Source organism: Lagenorhynchus albirostris, chromosome 16, assembly GCF_949774975.1.
Source record: "Lagenorhynchus albirostris chromosome 16, mLagAlb1.1, whole genome shotgun sequence".
In the NCBI taxonomy this organism is placed as follows: Eukaryota; Metazoa; Chordata; class Mammalia; order Artiodactyla; family Delphinidae; genus Lagenorhynchus; species Lagenorhynchus albirostris.
Window position 1 is genome coordinate 23,898,751 of NC_083110.1, and position 21,624 is coordinate 23,920,374.

The 21,624-nt window shown below is 52.1% G+C and overlaps 1 protein-coding gene across 2 annotated transcripts in view; it reads left to right on the forward strand.

Moving 5' to 3' along the window:
- CDH23 (cadherin related 23) overlaps nucleotides 1–21,624 on the forward strand; it is a 394,527-nt gene that overhangs the window by 260,511 nt on the left and 112,392 nt on the right. For both annotated transcript variants that reach the window (XM_060125509.1, XM_060125510.1), the window contains 7 exons: nucleotides 5,391–5,628; nucleotides 7,033–7,138; nucleotides 8,735–8,862; nucleotides 13,294–13,366; nucleotides 15,210–15,326; nucleotides 19,435–19,547; nucleotides 20,979–21,086. In XM_060125509.1, the coding sequence (XP_059981492.1) occupies nucleotides 5,391–5,628; nucleotides 7,033–7,138; nucleotides 8,735–8,862; nucleotides 13,294–13,366; nucleotides 15,210–15,326; nucleotides 19,435–19,547; nucleotides 20,979–21,086 (883 nt within the window). The remainder of the gene's footprint in view (nucleotides 1–5,390; nucleotides 5,629–7,032; nucleotides 7,139–8,734; nucleotides 8,863–13,293; nucleotides 13,367–15,209; nucleotides 15,327–19,434; nucleotides 19,548–20,978; nucleotides 21,087–21,624) is intronic.

Consider the following 21,624-nt stretch of genomic DNA (forward strand, 5'->3'; position numbering starts at 1 on the left):
TCCAAAACTATGTTGAATAAGAGTGGTGAGAGTGTGCAACCTTGTCTTGTTCCTGATCTTAGTGGAAATGGTTTCAGTTTTTCACTATTGAGAATGATGTTGACTGTGGGTTTGTCATATATGGCCTTTATTATGTTGAGGTAAGTTCCCTCTATGCCTGCTTTCTGGAGGGTTTTTATCATAAATGGGTGTTGAATTTTGTCAAAAGCTTTCTCTGCATCTATAGAGATGATCATATGGTTTTTCTTCTTCAGTTTGTTAATATGGTGTATCACATTGATTGATTTGTATATATTGAAGAATCCTTGCATTCCTGGGATAAACTCCACTTGATCATGGTGTATGATCCTTTAATGTGCTGTTGGATTCTGTTTGCTAGTATTTTGTTGAGGATTTTTGCATCATTGTTCATCGGTGTTATTGGCCTACAGTGTTATTTCTTTGTGGCATCTTTGTCTGGTTTTGGTATCAGGGTGATGGTGGCCTCATAGAATGAGTTTGGGGGTGTTCCTCCCTCTGCTATATTTTGGAAGAGTTTGAGAAGGATAGGTGTTAGCTCTTCTCTAAATGTTTGATGGAATTCGCCTGTGAAGCCCTCTGGTCCTGGGCTTTTGTTTGTTGGAAAATTTTAAATCACAGTTTCAATTTCAGTGCTTGTGATTGGTCTGTTCATATTTTCTATTTCTTCCTGGTTCAATCTTGTAAGGTTGTGCATTTCTAAGCATTTGTCCATTTCTTCCATGTTGTCCATTTTATTGTCATAGAGTTGCTCTTAGTAATCTCTCATGATCTTTTGTATTTCTGCAGTGTCAGTTGTTACTTCTCCTTTTTCATTTCTAATTCTATTGATTTGAGTCTTCTCCCTTTTTTTCTTAATGAGTCTGGCTAAGTGGTTTATCAATTTTGTTTAGCTTCTCAAAGAACCAGCTTTTAGTTTTATTGATCTTTGCTATCATTTCCTTCATTTCTTTTTCATTTATTTCTGATCTGATATTTATGATTTCTTTTCTTTTGCTAACTTTGCAGTTTTGTTCTTCTTCTTTCTCTAATTGCTTTAGGTGTAAGGTTAGGTTGTTTATTTGAGATTTTTCTTGTTTCTTAAGGTAGGATTGTATTGCTATAAACTTCCCTCTTAGAACTGCTTTTGCTTCATCCTGTAGGTTTTGGGTCGTTGTGTTTTCACTGTCATTTGTTTCTCTGGTTTTTTTGATTTCCTCTTTGATTTCTTCAGTAACCTCTGGTTATTAAGTAGTGTATTGTTTAGCGTCCCTGTGTTTGTATTTTTTACAGAATTTTTCCTGTAATTGATATCTAGTCTCACAGCATTGTTGTCAGAAAAGATACTTGATATGATTTGTTTTCTTAAATTTACCAAGGCTCGATTTGTGACCCAGGTTATGATCTATCCTGGAGAATGTTCCATGAGCACTTGAGAAGAAAGTGTATTCTGTTGTTTTTGAACGGAATGTCCTATAAATATCAATTAAGTCCATCTTGTTTAATGTATCATTTAAAGCTTGTGTTTCCTTATTTATTTTCATTTTGGATGATCTGTCCATTGGTGAAAGTGGGGTGTTAAAGTCCCCTACTATGACTGTGTTACTGTCAATTTCCCCTTTTGTGGCTCTTAGTATTTGCCTTATGTATTGAGGTGCTCCTATGTTGGGTGCATAAATATTTACAGTTGTTATATCTTCTTGTTTGATTGATCCCTTGATCATTATGTAGTGTCCTTTTTTGTCTCTTGTAATAGTCTTTGTTTTAAAGTCTATTTTGTCTGATATGAGAATTGCAACTCCAGCTTTCTTTTGATTTCCATTTGCATGGAATATCTTTTTCCATCCCCTCACTTTCAGTCTGTATGTGTCCCTAGGTCTGAAGTGGGTCTCTTGTAGCCAGCATATATACGGGTCTTGTTTTTGTATCCATTCAGCCAGTCTATGTCTTTTGGTTGGAGCATTTAATCCATTTACGTTTAAGGTAATTATTGATATGTATGTTCCTATTACCATGTTCTTAATTGTTTTGGGTTTGTTATTGTAGGTCTTTTCCTTCTCTTGTGTTTCCTGCCTAGAGAAGTTCCTTTAGCATTTGTTGTAAAACTGGTTTGGTGGTGCTGAATTCTCTTAGCTTTTGCTCCGTCAAATGTGAATGAGGTCCTTGCTGGGTAGAGTAATCTTGGTTGTAGGTTTTTCCCCTTCATCACTTTAAATATGTCCTGCCACTCTCTTCTGGCTTGCAGAGTTTCTGCTGAAAGATCAGCTGTTAACCTTATGGGGATTCCCTTGTATGTTATTTGTTGTTTTTCCCTTGCTGCTTTTAATACTTTTTCTCTGTATTTAATTTTTGATAATTTGATTAATATGTGTCTTGGTGCATTTCTCCTTGGATTTATCCTGTATGGAACTCTCTGTGCTTCCTGGACTTGATTAACTATTTCCTTTCCCATATTAGGGAAGTTTTCCACTATAATCTCTTCCAATATTTTCTCAGTCCCTTTTTTTTCTTTTCTTCTTCTGGGACAGCTATAATTCAAATGTTGATGCATTTAATGGTGTCCCAGAGTTCTCTGAGACTGTCCTCAATTCTTTTCATTCTTTTTTCTTTATTCTGCTCTGCAGTAGTTATTTCCACTATTTTATCTTCCAGGTCACTTATCTGTTCTTCTGCTTCAGTTATTCTGCTATTGATCCCTTTTGGCGAATATTTAATTTCATTTTTTGTGTTGTTCATCATTGTTTGTTTGCTCTTTAGTTCTTCTAGGTCCTTGTTAAACGTTTCTTGTATTTTTTCCATTCTATTTCCAAGATTTGGGATCATCTTTACTATCATTATTCTGAATTATTTTTCAGGTAGACTGCCTATTTCTTCTTCATTAGTTTGGTCTGGTGGGTTTTTACCTTGCTCCTTCATCTGCTGTGTGTTTCTCTGTCTTCTCATTTTGCTTAACTTATTGTGTTAGGGGTCTCCTTTTCACAGACTGCAAGTTCGTAGTTCCCATTGTTTTTGATGTCTGCCCCCAGTGGCTAAGGTTGGTTCAGTGGGTGGTGTAGGCTTCCTGGTGGAGGGGACTAGTGCCTGTGTTCTGGTGGATGAGGTTGGATCTTGTCTTTCTGGTGGGCAGGTCCACGTCTGGTGGTGTGTTTTCGGGTGTCTGTGGCCTTATTATGGTTTTAGGCATCCTCTCTGCTAATGGGTGGGGTTGTGTTCCTGTCTTTCTAGTTGTTTGGCATGGGGTGTCCAACACTGCAGCTTGCTGGTCATTGAGTGGATCTGGGTCTTGGCGTTAAGATGGAGGTCTCTGGGGGGTTTTTGCTGTTTGATATTACGTGGAGCTGGGAGGTCTCTTGTGGACCAATGTCCTGAACTTGGCTCTCCCACCTTAGAGGTGCAGCCCTGACGCCTGGCTGGAGCACCAAGAGCCTGTCATCCACATGGCTCAGAATAAAAGGGAGAAAAGAAAGAAAGAAAGAAGATAAAATAAAATTAAATTAAAAAGTTATTAAAAATAAAAAGTAATTATTAAAAAAATTTTAAGTAATAAAACAGAGAGTAACCAAACCAGAAAACAAATCCACCAATGATAAATAACAAGTGCTAAAAACTATACTAAAACAAACAAACAAACAAACAAAAAAACGGACAGACTGAACCCTAGGACAAATGGTAAAAGCAAAGCTATACAGACAAAATCACATGCAGAAGCATACACATACACACTCACAAACTGAGAAAAAGGGGAAAAAAATATATATATATCGTTGCTCCCAAAGTCCACCTCCTCAATTTGGGATGATTCGTTGTCTTTTCAGGTATTCCACAGATGCAGGGTACCTCAAGTTGATTGTGGAGATTTAATCCACTGCTCCTGAGGCTGCTGGGAGAGATTTCCCTTTCTTTTCTTTGTTCGCACAGCTCCTGGGGTTCAGCTTTGGATTTGGACCCGCCTCTGCATGTAGGCCGCCTGAGGGCGTCTGTTCCCGCCCAGACAGGACGGGGTTAAAGGAGCCGCTGACGGGGGCTCTGGCTCACTCAGGCGGGGTGGGGGGGGGGAGGGGCACGGAGGGCGGGGCGAGCCTGCGGCGGCAGAGGCCAGCTTGACGTTGCACCAGCCTGAGGCACGCTGTGTTCTCCCGGGGAAGTTGTCCCTGGATCCCGGGACCCTAGCAGTGGCGGGTTGCACAGGCTCCCCAGAAGGGGGTGTGGATAGTGACCTGTGCTCGCACACAGGCTTTTTGGTGGCGGCAGCAGCTGCCTTAGCATCTCATGCCCGTCTCTGGGGTCCGCGCTTTTAGCCGCGGCTCGCGCCCGTCTCTGGAGCTCCTTTAAGCAGCGCTCTTAATCCCCTCTCCTCGCGCACCAGGAAACAAAGAGGCAAGAAAAAGTCTCTTGCCTCTTCGGCAGCTCCAGACCTTTTCCCGGGACGGTCGGCCCTGATTCTCTGTGCGGGAGTCTCACCGCTTTGCCCTCCGCACCCCTGTGGCTGCACTCTCCTCCGCGGCTCCGATGCTTCCCCCTCCGCTACCCGCAGTCACCGCCTGCGAAGGGGGGCTTCCTACTGTGTGGAAACCTTTCCCCCTTCACAGCTCCCTCCCACTGGTGCAGGCCCCGTCCCTATCCTTTTGTCTCTGCTCATTCTTTTTTCTTTTGCCCTACCCAGGTACGTGGGGAGTTTCTTGCCTTTTGGGAGGTCTGAGGTCTTCTGCCAGCGTTCAGCAGGTGCTCTGTAGGAGTTGTAGATGTATTTCTGGTGTATCTGTGGGGAGGAAGGTGATCTCCGCGTCTTACTCTTCTGCCATCTTGAAGCTCCTCCTGGGGGAGATTTCTGATTACTGGTTCAATCCCCTTACTAGTAATCAGTGTGTTCAGATTTTATATTTCTTCATGATTCAGTCTTGGCAGGTTGTATGTTTCCAGGAATTTATTCGTTTTGTCTAGATTGTTCAGTTTGTTGGCATATAATTTTTCTTAATAGTCACTAACGATCCTTTGTATGTCTGTGGTATCAGTTTTAAGAATTTCTGGCCATCACAGTTCTTCAACATCTAAATGTCTCCAGTAGGCAGAAACTCTTGTTCACAGCAAGAAGAGGGTCATTCTGCCCGTCTCCTCTTTGATTAAATCAACACACTCCTGCCCTTTCAGTACCTGACCACCACGCCACCCCTCATGTGGCACTGATCCCTGCCCGCCACATCCTGCCCCACCTCCTGTTAAACTTAGCTGTTCTTCTTATTTAGGGAAAATGAAAGAGAAGGCAGATTTCAGACTTCATTAATTTCTCTCTGTTTAGTACCTTGGACAAGGACAGGCTGGTAAATGCAGGCCCTTTTCTGCAAGCTGCTTGAAACCAAGGTGTCCTTTCCCTTCCTCCTTCCTGCCTGGCATAGGTTCTCTCTGGACAAGGACACGGGACTCATCATGCTGATTGCCAGGCTGGACTATGAACTCATCCAGCGCTTCACCTTGACAGTCATCGCCCGGGACGGGGGTGGCGAGGAAACCACAGGCCGGGTCAGGATCAACGTGTTGGACGTCAACGACAACGTGCCCACCTTCCAGAAGGACAGCTATGTGGGTGCCCTGAGAGAGAACGAGCCTTCCGTCACACAGCTGGTGCGGCTCCGGGTAAGATGCCGGGCTGCCCTTTGATCTGTCTGTTTGCCTTGTCCTCCTCTCTCTGGTTTCCCCTTGACTGCCTGCTCAGGAAGCCACTGCAAGAAGTACTAAGTGCCCGTCCACAAAGAATTCTGCTCAGATCGGGGCTCACGGTCTGTGTCAGGCCACCTCTGAGTGGTACTTCAGGTCCCTGGTTACTGAGTGAGGCTAGTGTGTGTCTCCATTCACCCCCCATCTCCCTTGGTGAGTTCTGAGCAGGTCCCTGTGTAAGGCCCCCCATCCAAGCCCTTTAATGACTGCTTAGAATCAGGTACTGATGCAGCTGGAAGATACCAAAAACCATGGGCACAACCCAGTTCATGGAAGGGGAAACAGGAGGGGAGCGGCAGACGCCATGAATTAGTAGAGGAGAGAGCCAGGACTAGAACTTGGGACTCTACGCTCCAAGCATCCTCCTGCAATGAGTCCCCACCGCGTGTTGGTGACCTCTGACCAGAAACTTCTTAATGTCCTCGTGCCCCTTCCCCACTCTGCCGACCCAGAATGACAGGACCCAGAGCCTCCATTTAGAACTTATTTCTGAAGGAGGCAGGGATGAAGGCGAGGTGGAGGAGGTGGGCACGGGGGATACACAGAAGACAGGACCACGTGCCCTCCGAACGTAGCCCTGGCTCCCTGGTGGACCCTGCCCTCCCTCACCGCCCGTGTCCTCTTACATGCAGAGTGGAGGGAGACCCCTGGCGGCTCTCTAGGGTCAAAGACATCTGGAAAGAGCTAACTAATGCAGCCACCGCAGAGACAGTCAAGAGAAAGGAGGATCCCTGACCCAATTCCAAGTGCCACCTTCCCTTCTTGCATTCATGCAACGTGCATTTATTAGATGACCTACTGTGTTCCAAACACTGTGCTGCATTCCAGGTATCAGCTTCAGTCAGGAAGCAAAGTTCCCGCTTCCATGGAGCTGACAGGCAGGCAGAACGAGGAAGACAGAAATTAAACACGAAGTTCCAATCAGGAGGGGGGACGAATGGGGTGCCCAGCACAGGGCCCTAACCCAGTCCAGAGGTCAGGGAAGGCCTCTGTGCATGAGGTGTTCCAGCTGGTACTGAGGGTGTAGGAGATGGCCGTGCCAGGTATGGTGGCAACCCTTTTCATCCTCTGGGTAAGGCTTGGCCTTCCTCTGTTCCTCCAGGCCTTCAGCCTGCCCTCTAGATTCCCCAGGATACCTCCACACCCCAACATGAGGTGTGTCTGCTGGGAGCCAGAGGGTAGCCTCCAGCTGAGGGACAAGGGGGGCCTGGATCACCCAGAAAAGGGGGCTCAGAGAGGGGCCAGCCCTCCCCTCCCACCTGCCCTCTTCTGGCCCCAGGGTCACTGAAAGCTCAAGGGCCCTGTCCGCCCTCTTCCTTCCAGGCAACAGATGAAGACTCTCCTCCCAACAACCAGATCACCTACAGCATAGTCAACGCCTCCGCCTTCGGCAGCTACTTCGACATCCGCGTGTATGAGGGCTATGCCGGTACGCGGGGGGCAGGGCTGAGGGCCCAGCCTGGGAGGGGGGTTGGCAGGTGGGGGCGGGGTTGCACATCACACCTGTCTCAGGAGGGAGCCCTTCTGTCTCCCAGACACCCTGGACCACTTGGGAAGCTGCCCCACGGCTCCCGTCGTCTGGAGCAGCACGTGGTATGGGGTCACCATTTCATAGGCTCAAGATCTGTGTCTCAGTTCAGCCAGATCTTTCTTTGAGTCTTAGGCCTGTGGCCAGTCAGGCATCTGAAGTTACCACAGTGTGTGGGGTTCCTATTCAGAAGGGCTGCCTGGCCAGATCTGTGGCGGGGGACGAGGGGGAGGGGAGCCGGGTAGAGGCTTCTTAGCCAAGCTTCCCCATCCTTTGGGCATGCTGTGGCCACTTCCCAGATCTTCCAGGCTATGGCCTTTCCCTGCTTGGCCAGGCACCGTTCCATACTCTGGACCTTGCCCTGCCTGCCGCACTGTGAGTCCAGGAAGGGCGTAGCAGCAACAACCTCAAGCTTCAAGATCCCAAGAGACCACCTGGTCTTTTTGTTGAAGCAACTGGGGCCCAGAGACGGAGTGGCTTGCCCAAAGCCACACAGCAAAGCTGTCCAGGGAGGCCCTGGGATCTGGCTCTTGCTGGCTTTTCAGCACCTGCCTCCCCACCAGAATCCAACCTCCTTGAACTTCTTGACACTCTCACCCCTTACAGGGGTCACTTCCATGTCTTTGAAGAGTCTTTTCCTTCTGCTGGGAAAGCCCTTCCTCCCTGTCCCTTTGCCCTGCTTCCCTTTAACCTCTGGCTTGCTTTAGGGCTCATTTGGACATCCTCTCCTCTGCGAAGCTTCCCTAATGCTTGGAGATGGTCTAGGTGTCCCCAAGGCAGAGCAGATGTGCACTGGGTGACTCTGAGTGCAGTGCTCACTCCTCCTCCCACCCCACATCTGTGTCAGAGAAATGCTCTTGGAGAAGCTGCAGTCCTGGGTCTGGGTGCTACAGCCCGATGGTCTCTGTAAAATCTGTGTCCCCCCTTTTAAAAACGTAACAGTCCCATGCCTCTGCCCACCCTCACACCTCACCACCTTCTCAGCTAGAGGAACCCTCCTTGGGTTTTCTATTACTAAAGCAACAATTTTGTTTCTGTTTTCCAAATAGAAAGTGGTGACTTAATATTGTGGTAATGCGTTTGCAGACTACCCGTGCCCCCCACTCCCAAGCCAATACATCTTCCCTCCCAAATTGAGAATCAATGGCCGAGCATGAAAGATACTCATGGTGAGAGTCCAGGCATGTGCAGTGTGCCTTTGGGGAAGACACTGAACCTCTCTGAGCCTGGTTTCCTCATCTGTAAAGTGGGGCTTACGTTACCACCCAAATAGTTACCACCTGCTGGACTCCACACTGTGCCTGGCACAGATCAGGCAGTCAGTAAACCTAAGTCAGGACCATGGGGCTCCAGGAGTTCAGAGGCAGGAGGGGAAAACAAGGCAGACCTGGCTCAGGCTGAGCCAGCCACACCCTCTCTGCCCAAAGGGGAGCCGTGGCTGGATGGACATGTAAAGTCTGCTCACAGAGGGCCTGGGGCCCTACCCTGTCATTTCAGTGATCAGCGTGAACCGCCCCCTGGATTATGAACAGATACCCAACGGGCTGATTTATCTGACGGTCATGGCCAAGGATGCTGGCAACCCGCCTCTGAACAGCACCGTCCCTGTCACCATCGAGGTGTTTGTAAGTACCCAGGGGTGCACTGGCCTTGCCCTTCCAGGATATGGGGTGCTGAGTGCTTCCCAGAGTATTGGGGCCCTGTCAGAACCCGCTGTCCCCACAGCTCAGAGAGTTACTCAGCAGACTGTCCCAAAGACTGTCCTCTAGCAAACCGCCTCGCAGCTCAGCCATGGAAGGCACAGGGCCCTGGGACCCAAGAAGAGCCCAGTGGTCCTGCTCTAACTTCATTCAGGGACCTCAGGACACCCTCTGAGGGGGAACAGGAGCTGGGGCTCAAGCAGGGAGGAAATGTCATTGATTCCTTCATTTATAGCCATATTCGGTGAAGTTCAAGGGAATTGCTGGAAGGTCATCTTCTCTGTCTCTCTCTCCGGTCCCCTCTTTCTTCTTCACTTCCTTTTTCCATTCCTGTGAAGATCTAAAAGAGCCTGAAACCAAACCACAGCTTGTCTGACATGAATAGCAAGCACACCTTAGTGCTTTCCGTGTCTGAAATTATGTCGCTGAATCCAGCTCCACACTGGTTCACTGACCCCATGCAGCTCCCCCAGCAATCCCGGGGATGCAGATCACGGTCTGACGGTAGCCCTGCCGCCGCGCAAGACACCCGCCCCCATCTCATAAAGGCTGCTGCCCGCGGAGAGGGTGAACACGTGTTGACGGAAGAGTTAGTGCATTACTGGCTCCAGAAGGATTCGATCAGATTGCCAGGTTAGGAGGTACTCTGCGATTTGACAAACACTCAGCGAAGTCTTGCCCAGAGCAGGTTGATGGATGACCTTCCTGTCCCAGCTGGCTTTGGTAACAGCCTCTGGTGCTGCCTTACTTCTGGCTTTAATGAGTCTCATCCTTGCAACCCAAGTCCAAGGCTCCAGGGCCAGTTCTGGACGGGGACCCCACTTGCTTACGGAATAGGACAGGGCAGTGATGGAAAAGTCGAGGGTGATTCCTGCGGGGAGCCCTGCAGCTTGGGCATGTGGGAGCAGCATTTCGGGGTAGGAGAGGATGGAGAGTCTCTGCAGAACCAGGTCCAGTAATGGAAAGTCAGAGTCTGGGACCCTAGATCTAGCACTTCAGGCTCCAGGGAGTGGCCAGGAGGAGATCCACAGAAGCCCAAACGCATGCCTGCCTTTAACCTGCAACGTCCCACCTTGAAATGCCGAGGGTGATAGCAGAGAAGCCGAGTATGCTCCCTGCTAATCCTGGACAAGTCCTGGTATTCGTCCCCACATGGCCCCAACCCTGACCACAGCCCCCAGACCCCCCCAACCCTGGCCACACTTATAACCCTGACCGACGCCCACCCCCATCCCCCATCACTTTCAACCAGAATCTTGCTCTACTCAAGCAAGCAGTGAATTCCTCCTGTGTGCGCGGTGCAGTAGAAGGTCCTGGGGGGATATGAAGGCGACTGTGAATCCTGCTCCCCCCACAAAGGGACACTGTGAATAGAGGGAGGAGCACAGCTTGGGAGGCATATGGCTTTGAAACCCAGCTCTGCCATCCTGTAGCCATGTGACCTGTGGCTCTTGTCCTCTCTGAGCCTCAGTGTCCTGATCTACAGAATGGGGACACTCATGGTACTGCCTCATGATATTGGGAAGATTAACTGAGATCCTGCAGGTGGTACCTGGCTCCGGTAAGGTGGGCCGTCGTCACAGCTGATAGGACAGATGTGCGTACGAGCGGCAGCACGCGTGCGCCAGGCTCTCTGGTGCAAGGGGAATTCCAGACAACTCAGCTGGGCAGAGAAGGACCCTCTCTAGGCTTTAGGGAAATGGAAGTGAAAGAGGATGAGAGTAGGGGAGGTTTGGGGAAATGAGTTGAGGTGTTCCACGCCACCCAGAGATGGGCAGGCAGAATGGACCAAACGGAAGTTAAAACGTCTCTAGCTCCATACTGTGCCAACTGCTTTCATGTTACACAGTCCTTCTCAATCCCACTCAGCAGATGAGGCTCAGGGAGGGAACATAAGGTGGTACAAGGTCACCAGTGCCTTCCTCACTTTCTGGCTAGTAAGTGGCATTTGAATTTACTTCCCATCCTAATAAGCTAGGATTTGAATCCTGACCTGTGCGACTCCTAGGTTCACGTTCTTTCCACCACAGCCGAAGGCTTGGAGGCTTGGATATCCCGGTCTTCATGTGACTGGGACCAGTGTGCGTCAAAGTTCACATGGATTCCCTGGGCATCTTCTTAAAATGCAAATTCTTATTTGGTGCGTCTGGGGAAAGAGCTGAAGCTCTGCGTTTCTAACGTGCTCCCAGGAGACGCTGATACTTCTGGTCAGGGGACCACACTTAGAGTAGCAAGGCCTTCAAAGATCCGGCCTCGTGGTATCTTGAAACCCAGGGACTGCCCCGAACCCCAGCCCACGTCCCAACCTGTGGTCACTTAAGGAAGGGGCCTGGGGAGGGCCTCTTTCTCTTTTTGCCTCAACCCGTCACATGTAGCCAGAGCAGGAGGTGGATGGCCCAGGGACAGAACTAACCTTTTATCCGCTGGGAATAAGAGTGATGAGCAGCCTCCGCCTCCCCCACTGATACCAGGGAGCGGGGGCTCCATGTGCAGAGGCAGGTGGGGGCAGGAGTCCACCTCGCTCCCCCTCAGCAAAAGCCAGCAGGTGCCCTGGCCTGGAGCTACCTCAGCCCCACGGAAGGGGCGCCGTTTTCAGATTTCCTCAGAGCTGTCATGCGGGTCAGCAGGAGCCCCGTGCTGCCCTTGCAGGTCTGCCCTTGCCCGTGGCAGCAGGGTGGATCTGGCAACAAAGTGCCCCCTTGACTGTGAGTGAGCATCGTCTCTCGAGCAGCGTTTTGGGATGGTGTAGTCGCTTGTGTCTAAGGACCACACTTGAAAAGGCCAGCGGAGCCAGGTGATTCCTTTTCATCCACTGCTTGTTGGTTTTTAATAAAGAAGTCAAACTCGGTTTGTAGATTTCCCATTGGGGGACAATAAGCTTCTGTAGAGGGAGCCACTGAATTAGAACTAATAGTGAATGCAGCGCCAGGGTCCAGGGAAATATCACCGCTGATAAGTTTCTGCCTCATGCTCTGTCACTGACATTCTCCGCGCCGTTCCGTGCAGCCAAGCAGAAGGCTTAAATAGATACATACGTATATATTTAAGGCACTTGTGCCCACACCAGGGATGCCCAGGCGTGCTGCTGGGGCATCAGACATGGGCTGGGGCCTCACACTGCCAGTTCTCTGAGGCTGGAGAGAGGGACAGGTCAGCGGGGACCAGTGTTTGGTCCAGAGCCAGGGGCCAGATGAGAGAAGAAGAGCGTTCCTCCACCCACAGTCCCAGCACGATGGGATTCTCTAAAGTCCCACGGGGTGGGCAACCAGACACCAGGCCACCTCCTTCTTCTTTAAATTTTGTTTAAATTCGTTTTACTGAAGTATAGTTGATTTACAAGGTTGCGGTCAGGCCGCCTCCTTCTTCACACGTGCTCAGACAGAAGTGAGTGACTCGCTACAGGAACCTTCCTCTCAGGGGGCTCCCAGTGCTTGGGGGAGGGAGGCCCTGGGAGCCTGCATGGCTGAGAACTGAAGCCTACAGGCTCCCCCGGGAGCTGCGGCCCAGTCTGACCTCTGAGCTCTGTGCTGGGCTTTTGGGGAAAGGGGAGGAGGTGCTGAGTCAGGTGGGCCAGCGAGGCTTCCTCCAAGAGGGGAGCAGGGAGGAACTCTTGTGGAGTGACGGCAAAAACAGTTGGTGAGGACGAGAGTCTTAAAGGGTAGGAAAGTCTCCTGACTGTGGAGCAGCTGCAGGTGCAGGCGGAGGCCGTGTCCCGGGCCCACCCTGCTGGCTCGGCCCATAGACCCAGCGGCATCCCCTGGCCACTTGTGAGGGCTGGGCCGGAGGAGGGATTGCTCTAGAACCGCAGCTGGTTGTGGTGGGCTGGGTTTGCCCAGGCGGGTGGAGGAGCTGTTGTTCTTGTGTGTGTGCAGCAGGGTCTAGAATTCAGGCTCTGGGAGCCACCTGCCCCTGCCTGCCACTGCATACTTCAGGACTGAGGTACTCCTTTCTCCCTTCGTTTCTAGAAGGCAGAAGACAGGAGGGTTCCTAGAACCTTCCACTGTCACCTTGGCGGAGCTGGATGGGAAGGTCCGAGTGTGGGTGCAAGAAATGGAGGGAGCTCGGAGTTCAGCCGAGAGACCGGCAGGGAGAACCGGGGGAGCTGGGAGTCCCAGCTGCTGTCTTCATTCTCCATCTCTCCGGCCATCACTGTCCCTTCCTGACCCCACATGTTTCCCCAAGGCCTATCCTGCCACCCTGAACTGTAGCCCAGCTGGGGGGCCACCTGGCCACCCTGTGACACCCCACCTGGCTCTGGTTATACATTGAGGCCAGAGCTCCTCCGTGCCGGCCTGCGGTGCCGACCAGCCCCGAATGCCTCCCTGGCTCCTGCAACGTGTCTCTCTTCTGTTCCAGGATGAGAACGACAACCCTCCCACCTTCAGCAAGCCTGCCTACTTTGTGTCCGTGGTGGAGAACATCATGGCAGGTACGGCCTGGGCTGGGGAGGCACGAAGGCGGGAGGCCAGCGGGCATGGCGCCGACGGCATGAAAACCTGACCTTGCACACGATCGCCAGAGGCCTGTGCCCTCCCTGTGTTTCGCAATGACAGGTGGAACCTCTGGAGATGTCCAGTTGTCTGCCAGCCCACAGTTCTTTACAGAGCACCTACTGTGTGCAGTTGCTCGGCTAGGCACTTGGTCCCTGCTCCCCTGCAGCTAGTTTTCCTGCAGGGAAGAGAATAATGACCAATGATTAATTCAGCAACCTTGGTTAAACAAGAGTAGGCAGAGAGTTCTGAGTTTACGGGGCTCTGAGGCCGGTCCCAGGGCCCATAGTGGCCGAAGGGGTCACCTTGGAGGATGGCATGTGTTCCTAGGGAGGATGAGAATGGGAGGCTCCTCCCTGGGCTGTCTCAAGTGCCAGGGCCCAGCTTGCAGACCCAGGGCCACCAGCTCCACACTCAGGTTCCAGGGGACCTGCTGTGTCCTCAGGGCAGGCCGGAAGCTTCACCCTTACACCCAGAGTGGACGTTCTGTGGGGGAAACTCTCATATCAGGAATTGCTGCAGCAGCTGGAGGAATCAGGGACAGTGAAATCAGAGGTAACCTTCCCTGGCATCACAGGCCCTTCTAAAGAGAACCTTCAGGTACCTTCCTGGTATCTGATGATTTGCTGGGCAGGTGCCAGACTGTGCCCAGCCCACCTTTACCCATCCCAGTCTCAGGCATCCCCTGGAGAATATCACTCTGAAGCAGCCCCCTGCACTCCCCATCACCCCCAGAGCCTCTGACAAGGAGAGACCTTCATCATGGCATTTAATCCTCTTCCAAGTTGAGTATGCTGGGATACAGCAGTGTGTCAGGGCAAAGGTACCTGTCCTGCTCAGGACAGGACTGAGAGGATCAGAGGCCCCACGGCTACCTGGAGAGGCCCAGAATGACCTGACCGTCCACAGCCCCCTGCCTGGCCCCTCACGCCCCCTGGGACTATCGATTCATCAGCATAATAGTAACCACGGTCTGCAGTTCAGTGGGAGCTACCGCGGGCCAGGCCTGTGCCCCGCGTGTTTCATCCTTTGGGATCCTTGCCAACAACCCCACAAGTTGGGCTTTATAGTTAGACCCGTTTAACAGAGGAAGAAGCTAAGGCTCAGACAGGTTAAGGCAGTTGCCAGAGGTGCTACCAGACTCCAGCCTGGCTGTGGTGACTCTAGAAGGCCACACACTGCCCCTCCTCGCCACCCTGCCAGAGCTGGCAGCTGGGTGGCAGGCGGGGGCTGAGTGCCCTGGCAGGCACAGCTACAAGACACGCTGCCCTCAGAGCTTGGCCAGGCAGCTGGCAAGGCTGGCCCCCAACCCAGGATCTCACAGAGATGGAAATGAAGGAGAAAATAAAAACCCTGATAAGTTCTCCTTGTGATCAAGATAAAATAAGACCAAAACTGAATACAATAAATGTAGAGTAATTTAATATGGAGCTCCATTTCTTTTTGAGTCAAAGTCAAAGCTGGTCCATCTGAGCATGTTTAATATGGTGACCAGGCAGGGAGGGATGGGGTGGGGCAGTGGTGCGCCCTCTGAGGCCGGGCCAGGACTGGATCCATCCCAGGCTCCACCCACTCCCATGGAGCTTCGTCCCCACACAGCCCAGGAACCTGGGCCCTGGGAACAGGCGCTTGAGCCCACTGTCATCCCTGGGTCTCCCCAGCGGCAGGCTTCCTACCTCCTGAGGGCTCCTTCCCCTTGGGCCTGTGCTCCCGTCCTGCCCCCGGAGCCCGGGGCTGTGAGCCCACGGTGAGCAGCACCCCACTCCTTTTGTCTCCCGGAAGGAGCCACGGTGCTGTTCCTGAACGCCACGGACCTGGACCGCTCCCGGGAGTACGGGCAGGAGTCCATCATCTACTCCTTGGAGGGCTCCTTCCAGTTTCGGATCAGCGCCCGCTCAGGTGAGCCCCCTGTGGCCCTCGTCCTCTGCACCTCAGGCTGACGCTCCGTCCTCAGCCTGGGGACCGGCCTCTGGGCCAGCGTCTCCTCCCTTTCACAGGAGGCCCGTGTTTCTGAGCAAGTCGGCTTTGAGCACCTGGTTTTATCCCTGAGATACGCATTTGTGTGAGATTACTGAGCTTACCCCACACACAGCAACATTCATCCATTCACCAGAGAATGTCTTTCAGTGATGAAGAGCCCTGTCATGTTTAAAATGTGTTCCATTTTACCCGTATCTGGCTAACCCACTGCTCTTCAGGGACACCTTTCTGCAAGCCTAAGTGTCTCCCTCCTCACCTGCAGACCTCATTCTTGAATCCTGGCTCCTCTTCCTAACATGGTGTGTGCCTCAGTTCCCCACCTACAGAGGATGCGCAGATCAGGGCTGTTGTGTGAATTCAGTGAGTCATTATAGAGAACTCAGGGTAGACTCTGGCATGTAGTAAGTGCTAACAAAGTTAGGTTATTATCATTATTTTCTTTGGTCTTTTCACCCTGGGGACCCCATCCCCAGCTCCCTGCTCAGCCCATGTAACTCTCCTTTCTTTCTCATTTCTCCATATGCCTCCCTCTAGCTTTCTCTCCTTGAGGCAGGGAGGGAAGAGGCGCAGAAAAAAGCGATAAGAGAACCCAGCCTTCTAAAAGAAGCTGGGAAGGAATGGGAGGCCCCCGATATTCATTCATACCTTCATTCAGATATCAGTGGGGGCCTGTTCCCCTCCAGGTGCTACGCTGGGGAACAGGATGGAATAAGACATGGTGTCACCCTCACGGGGTTCCAAGTCAGCTTAGTGGGCATGCAAGGCTCCCCACTTCCAAGTACCCACTTGTGTATTGGGTAAGGGAACTTGTAGATGCCCAACAGGCAAACCCTGAAACCTCAGTGGCTTAGCACAATAGAAATTCTAACTTACACAGCAGTCCAGTGCTGTGTTCAGGGGACAGTCTTCCACATGATGATTCTGGGACCCAGGCCCCTTCCATGTTGTGGCTCCAAGGTCACTGCAGAAAGGAAAAGGGAATATGGGGTCTTGTGCAAGGAGATGTTTATGGGTCAGGCCCGGAGGTAACATACATCACTTGTGCCCACATCCTGTTGGCCAGAACCAAGCAATGGCCCCACCTAGATGCAAGGAAGGCTTGGGGAACATCATAGTCCCTGGCCTGGCAGTCCCTCCCCAGCAATCATTCTGGCCTGGGAGGGGAGCAGGAATCTTTGACGAACACTGGCCATCCCTGCCACAGGTGATCGGTGGCCCAGCAGGGCATCGAGTCTTCCTGTTATTCATGCCTCCCTGCTCAAAGTCTGCCTGCAATCTCTCTCTCATCCCCCTTTCCTGGAAGCTTGGGGAGCAGGTGGCTGACGTGTACAAAGACTGAACACACCCAGGGCTATCCTGAGCCTCCCTTTCCACCTCTGACAAAACAGGTGCCTCCCTCCCTGCTCTCAGGAGCCTCCACCCTCAGCGAGCCAACGTTTCTAGGGAGCTCAGAGGAATATCGTTAACGAATATTAACTGCGTGCTCAGCACTGTTCTAAGTGCTCTGACCAGCATCACCGCCACTCTGAGGCAGGTACTAGCCTCACAGCATCCCCATTTTCCATACAAGGAAACTAAAGCATAGGAGAGGTTAAAGTCACTTGACTGAGGACTCGCAGAGCCTGAACTTCCAACTCCAGAGCCCACACTTTCAACGCTCCATTCTATAAAGCCGTGGAGAGCCGCGTGCCACCCCCAGATACAGTGGCGGGCACACTGACCTTTCAGCACCTACCCAGCCTTCCCAGTCAGGGACGCCATCTCCACCCGGGGCCTTTAATAATGACATGGACATTTTCTTGCTGCCTTAACACGGCTCCTTCAGCTCCAAAGGTGTAAGCGTTATCCTCTGAGCACCTTGGTCAAATTAGCCAGGCCTGCTCCACAAAGGTGGCCTTAATTGGATCTAATTTCCCAGACGGGAGGAGCCATCTATCATGCCAACAAGTTCATGTTTAAAACTTTTTAGAGCTTAATTTCTTTTTTTTTTTTTTTTTTTTTTTTTTTGCGGTACGCGGGCCTCTCACTGTTGTGGCCTCTCCCGTTGCGGGGCACAGGCTCTGGATGCGCAGGCTCAGCGGCCATGGCTCACGGGCCCAGCCACTCCGCGGCATGTGGGATCTTCCCGGACCGGGGCACGAACCCGTGTCCCCGGCATCGGCAGGCGGACTCTCAACTACTGCGCCACCAGGGAAGCCCTTAGAGCTTAATTTCTTCCTCACGCTGCCAATTAACTGACACCACCCCAGCAAGGAGCGTGGCTCTGTGGGCAGACCTTTGTCAGGCTTTTGTTCCTGGCTTTAGCACCACCCCCAGCTCCCTGCACAGGCCAGAGACAGGCCAGCATGGCAGGAAGGGAAATTTGAGAGTGAAAGAGTCCTAGGGACCACTGGCCCCACTCCCTTATTTTATGGTAGAATAAATCAAGCACAAAGAATTTAAGTAACCTGCCCCAGGTCACACAGCTCAGGCAAGGGGGATAGCACACAGGCCCTGCCCTTGCAGAGCCCTCACTGTCCTTTGGAAGGAAATGAGCATTTTCTGAGTGTTGGGAATTTCACCTAGAGTTATTTAATCCTTCCAAAGCTCTTACTTGAAAGCATACTAATCTCTCTTTTACACGTGAGAAAACTGAGGCTCAAAGAAATTAAGTGACTTTTCCAAGGCCAAGCATCTGGAAAGGGCCATAATCAGAATTCAGATCTGGGCTTCACTGTCCTCAAAGCATCGGCTCTTTCCCGTGGCCCACGTGCGATGGTAGATGACCTGGCTACTGTACTGCACTGAAGCTGGCTTGTGCTGGCTCACACCTGCTCACGAGAGCCAACTGTATACATCTCTTCCCAACTCCAGGTTCAATGCCATCAAGTGGGCAGCTTAAAATGGGCCCTGGGGGCTTCCCTCGTGGCGCAGTGGTTGAGAGTCCGCCTGCCGATGCAGGGGACACGGGTTCGTGCCCCGGTCCGGGAAGATCCCACATGCCGCAGAGCGGCTGGGCCCGTGAGCCATGGCCGCTGAGCCTGCGCGTCCGGAGCCTGTGCTCCACAACGGGAGAGGCCACAACAGTGAGAGGCCCACGTACCGCAAAAAAAAAAAAAAAAAAAAAAAAGGCCCTGGTGGGAATATTTATAACTATGGAAATCAGCAAATACCATTTATTTTTCCTTTGGGGAGCCAGTTGTCAAACATTTACCGTCACACCACTGCCAGATGACTTCCACACTTTAATTACACCAATATACAAAGAAAAGCCCAAAACAGGCTGACAAAGATTATGGTCTATTTTAAATGTTTATATTTAATAGAATAACTTGTTTATACACTAAAGAAAATTCAAGGCATTATAATTATGTCACGTACAAGGTAATTAAGGCAATTATTTTATAACTTAAATCTCAGTGCACTGTAGGTTGAGCTATCTAGAATGAGCCGCAAGTTGGAACATGCGTGAAGCGCTTGGTGTGTTTCAGTCCTGTTGCTGTATTTCTGTGACCATGTGAATAAATAGTGCCAGGTGCTGCTCTAAGCTTTAGAACTAAATTAGGTGAATTAATCCCATAACAGCCCTATGACGTAGGCCCTATTATTGTTCCTTTTTAACCAGATGAGGAAACTGAAGCACAGGGAATTTAAGTAATTAGTTCCAGTTGATAAAGCCAGTGAGGTAGTAGCAGTCTAAGTGAGAGGTCCTTTGTGAGTGAGCTTGAGGCCAAATGTCCCTCCTGCCCTGTTTTCCAGCCCCTAACTCCATAATCAACCTAGGTTTTCCCACATCTGAAAATACCTCCTCCCCACGGGGTTATACTGCCCAGCTCTGGGATTCGGGTTCCCAAGGCGTGGGTGCTATGCCCTCTCTCCTGTGAGCACCATCTCACCACCCCCCATGCACACCTGTACATTCACACATGTGCAGCGAGGTCACTGGATCTTGCAGGCGTCTCTCTTTTGCACACTTGCTCTTTCCCTCCTTCCCCAATCCCTCCCTGGCCCACCCAAACCCTCTCTCACGCACCCCTCTCTCCTGCAGGTGAAATTACCACCACCACCCTGCTGGACCGTGAAACCAAGTCTGAGTACATCCTCATCGTACGGGCAGTGGACGGGGGCGTGGGCCACAACCAGAAAACCGGCATCGCCACTGTGAGTGCCTGGCCCTCCCCTGCCCCCAGCTCCCCACTCGCCAGCCAGGCTGCTGCCCCCAGCTCATCTTCAGCTTGCACCACTTAGGCACCTGGGTGCTTGTGTCCTGAGGCAGTGTGAGGCCTTGTGGGAGTGGAGGGAGGGTAGCAGGTACCAATTCGTTGTCAGCCAAGGTCAGCCCTGGGGCCTCCACAGCTATGGGAAGAAAGACATCCCAGGAATTCCCTGGCGGTCCAGTAGTTAGGATGCCGTGCTTCCACTGCAGGGGGCACGGGTTTGATCCCTGGTGAGGAAAGATCCTGCAAGCCACACAGTGCAGCCAAAAAAAAAGGCATTCCCACCTGGGACATGGGGGCATTATTCCCGCCTGGGACATGGGGGCATTCCGGAGGAGCAAATACTCTCTCTCCTGCCTCCAAAGACCAGCCGGGAAGAAGGCACGAGCCCCATAGTTCCCTCCCTGCCTTGGCACCTGCCAAGAAGCTGGAACAGGTATTCCTCTCAGAAGAGTGGCTCAGAGCAGGAAGCAGGGCCCTGGAGGGTTTCTGGGAGCCTGTTACCACCCCACCCCTACATTTGCAGCCTAGGTTTGCAAGAGATGATGAGAAATGATGCCTAGGTTTCCCTGCCATGAGCAAGAAGGACCCAGGAAGGCCCAGAGCCCCATCCAAGGCCTTGGTGCCTCTGAGAGTAGGAAGCTAGAGGGAAGCCATTTGAGGATCCTGACTGAGCTCTTAGCTGCAGAAGAGGATGGGGGAGTGAGACACTCTCTCTGTGGGAGAGCAAACAGGAAGAGTAGCTGACAGGTCCCTTCCTTATCCTCATTTGCTCTCCACCTGGAGCCCTCTCCTGACCTCTCCTTTAGTCCTCATCCCCCCCACAGCAGCTACCCGCATCCTGACCCAGCCAGAGGAGCTGGGGTTGCTATCACTCAGCCAGGCACTTGGCTGAAAAACCCCCAGGGCCCTATTCCGTCATGGGAGGCCCCTGCTAATAAGACTCAGAGCTCTATAAATAATTTACCTGGGTGGCAGGTGAGCAGGGAAATGGCTTGGCTTGTAGCTGAGACTGACGGGAGAAGCTCTAGGGATTCTATCAGGATCCCCACCCCAAACCTCCCGCATGCTGTCGGTCACCTTCAGCCAAGACTAGGGGTGGACAGAACAAGTCCCAAGTCACAGGAACGATCTCAGGGGTCATCTCATCCATTCCTCTGCCTCCTAATGGGACAGCACCTAAACCCTCTGAAGGGTCTTGGCTCCCTCCTGTCCTTGAAAGCCCAGGCCCTGCCCCGAGGCCCCCAAAGCGGGTGGACCTGGTGGAGTTAATGCCAAGGTGCCCCATAGGCATCTGAGTGTGTCCCCCAGCGTGGGCACCGTCGTCACACAACTCAGCTAGGCGCGTCCCACAGCGCCCCTTGTGGCTTTGCAGGTGAACATCACCCTCCTGGACATCAACGACAACCCCCCCAGATGGAAGGACGCTCCCTACTACATCAACCTGGTGGAGATGACCCCTCCAGACTCTGACGTGACCACAGTAAGTGGCGGTGGGAGGCAGAGCTGCTAGGCGGCCCTTCGCGGGGTGTCTGCCATTCCCACGTGAGCCCTAAGGACCTGCCAGTGTGGTGCTGATGGACTTAATGTTTCCCTCGGAGCCAGCTCTAGGAGCCGAGTTCCAGAAGCTCTCTTACATGGTGAAAGGTAGTCAGAGGTTGGGGGAAAGCCCTCACACAGTCCTCAGTGACAGCGGACTCCAGGCTTTGTCAAAAGGAGCCCAGGCAGCCCAAGGACAGTGCCAGAGGAGCTAGGGCTGGTTCAGCTCATAGCCACCCTTAGGACCGAGACCCTAGGACTCCGGCCACCCCCTCAGGAGAGCCCCCAGCCTCCCGTCCCCCGCTCAGATCGCGCAAGCTTCAGCTCTGCCCTCAGAGCCTTCCTTCACCACTTCCATCACTGCAGCCATCGGCCTGGGTCAGCGGGCCCAGGGCTGCCCCAGCAAGGGGTTCAGAGTTCAGGGACTTTCTGGCACGGGTCGTTCCAGGTTTTCACAGGCTCCTGTGTGTGCTGCGTGCAGG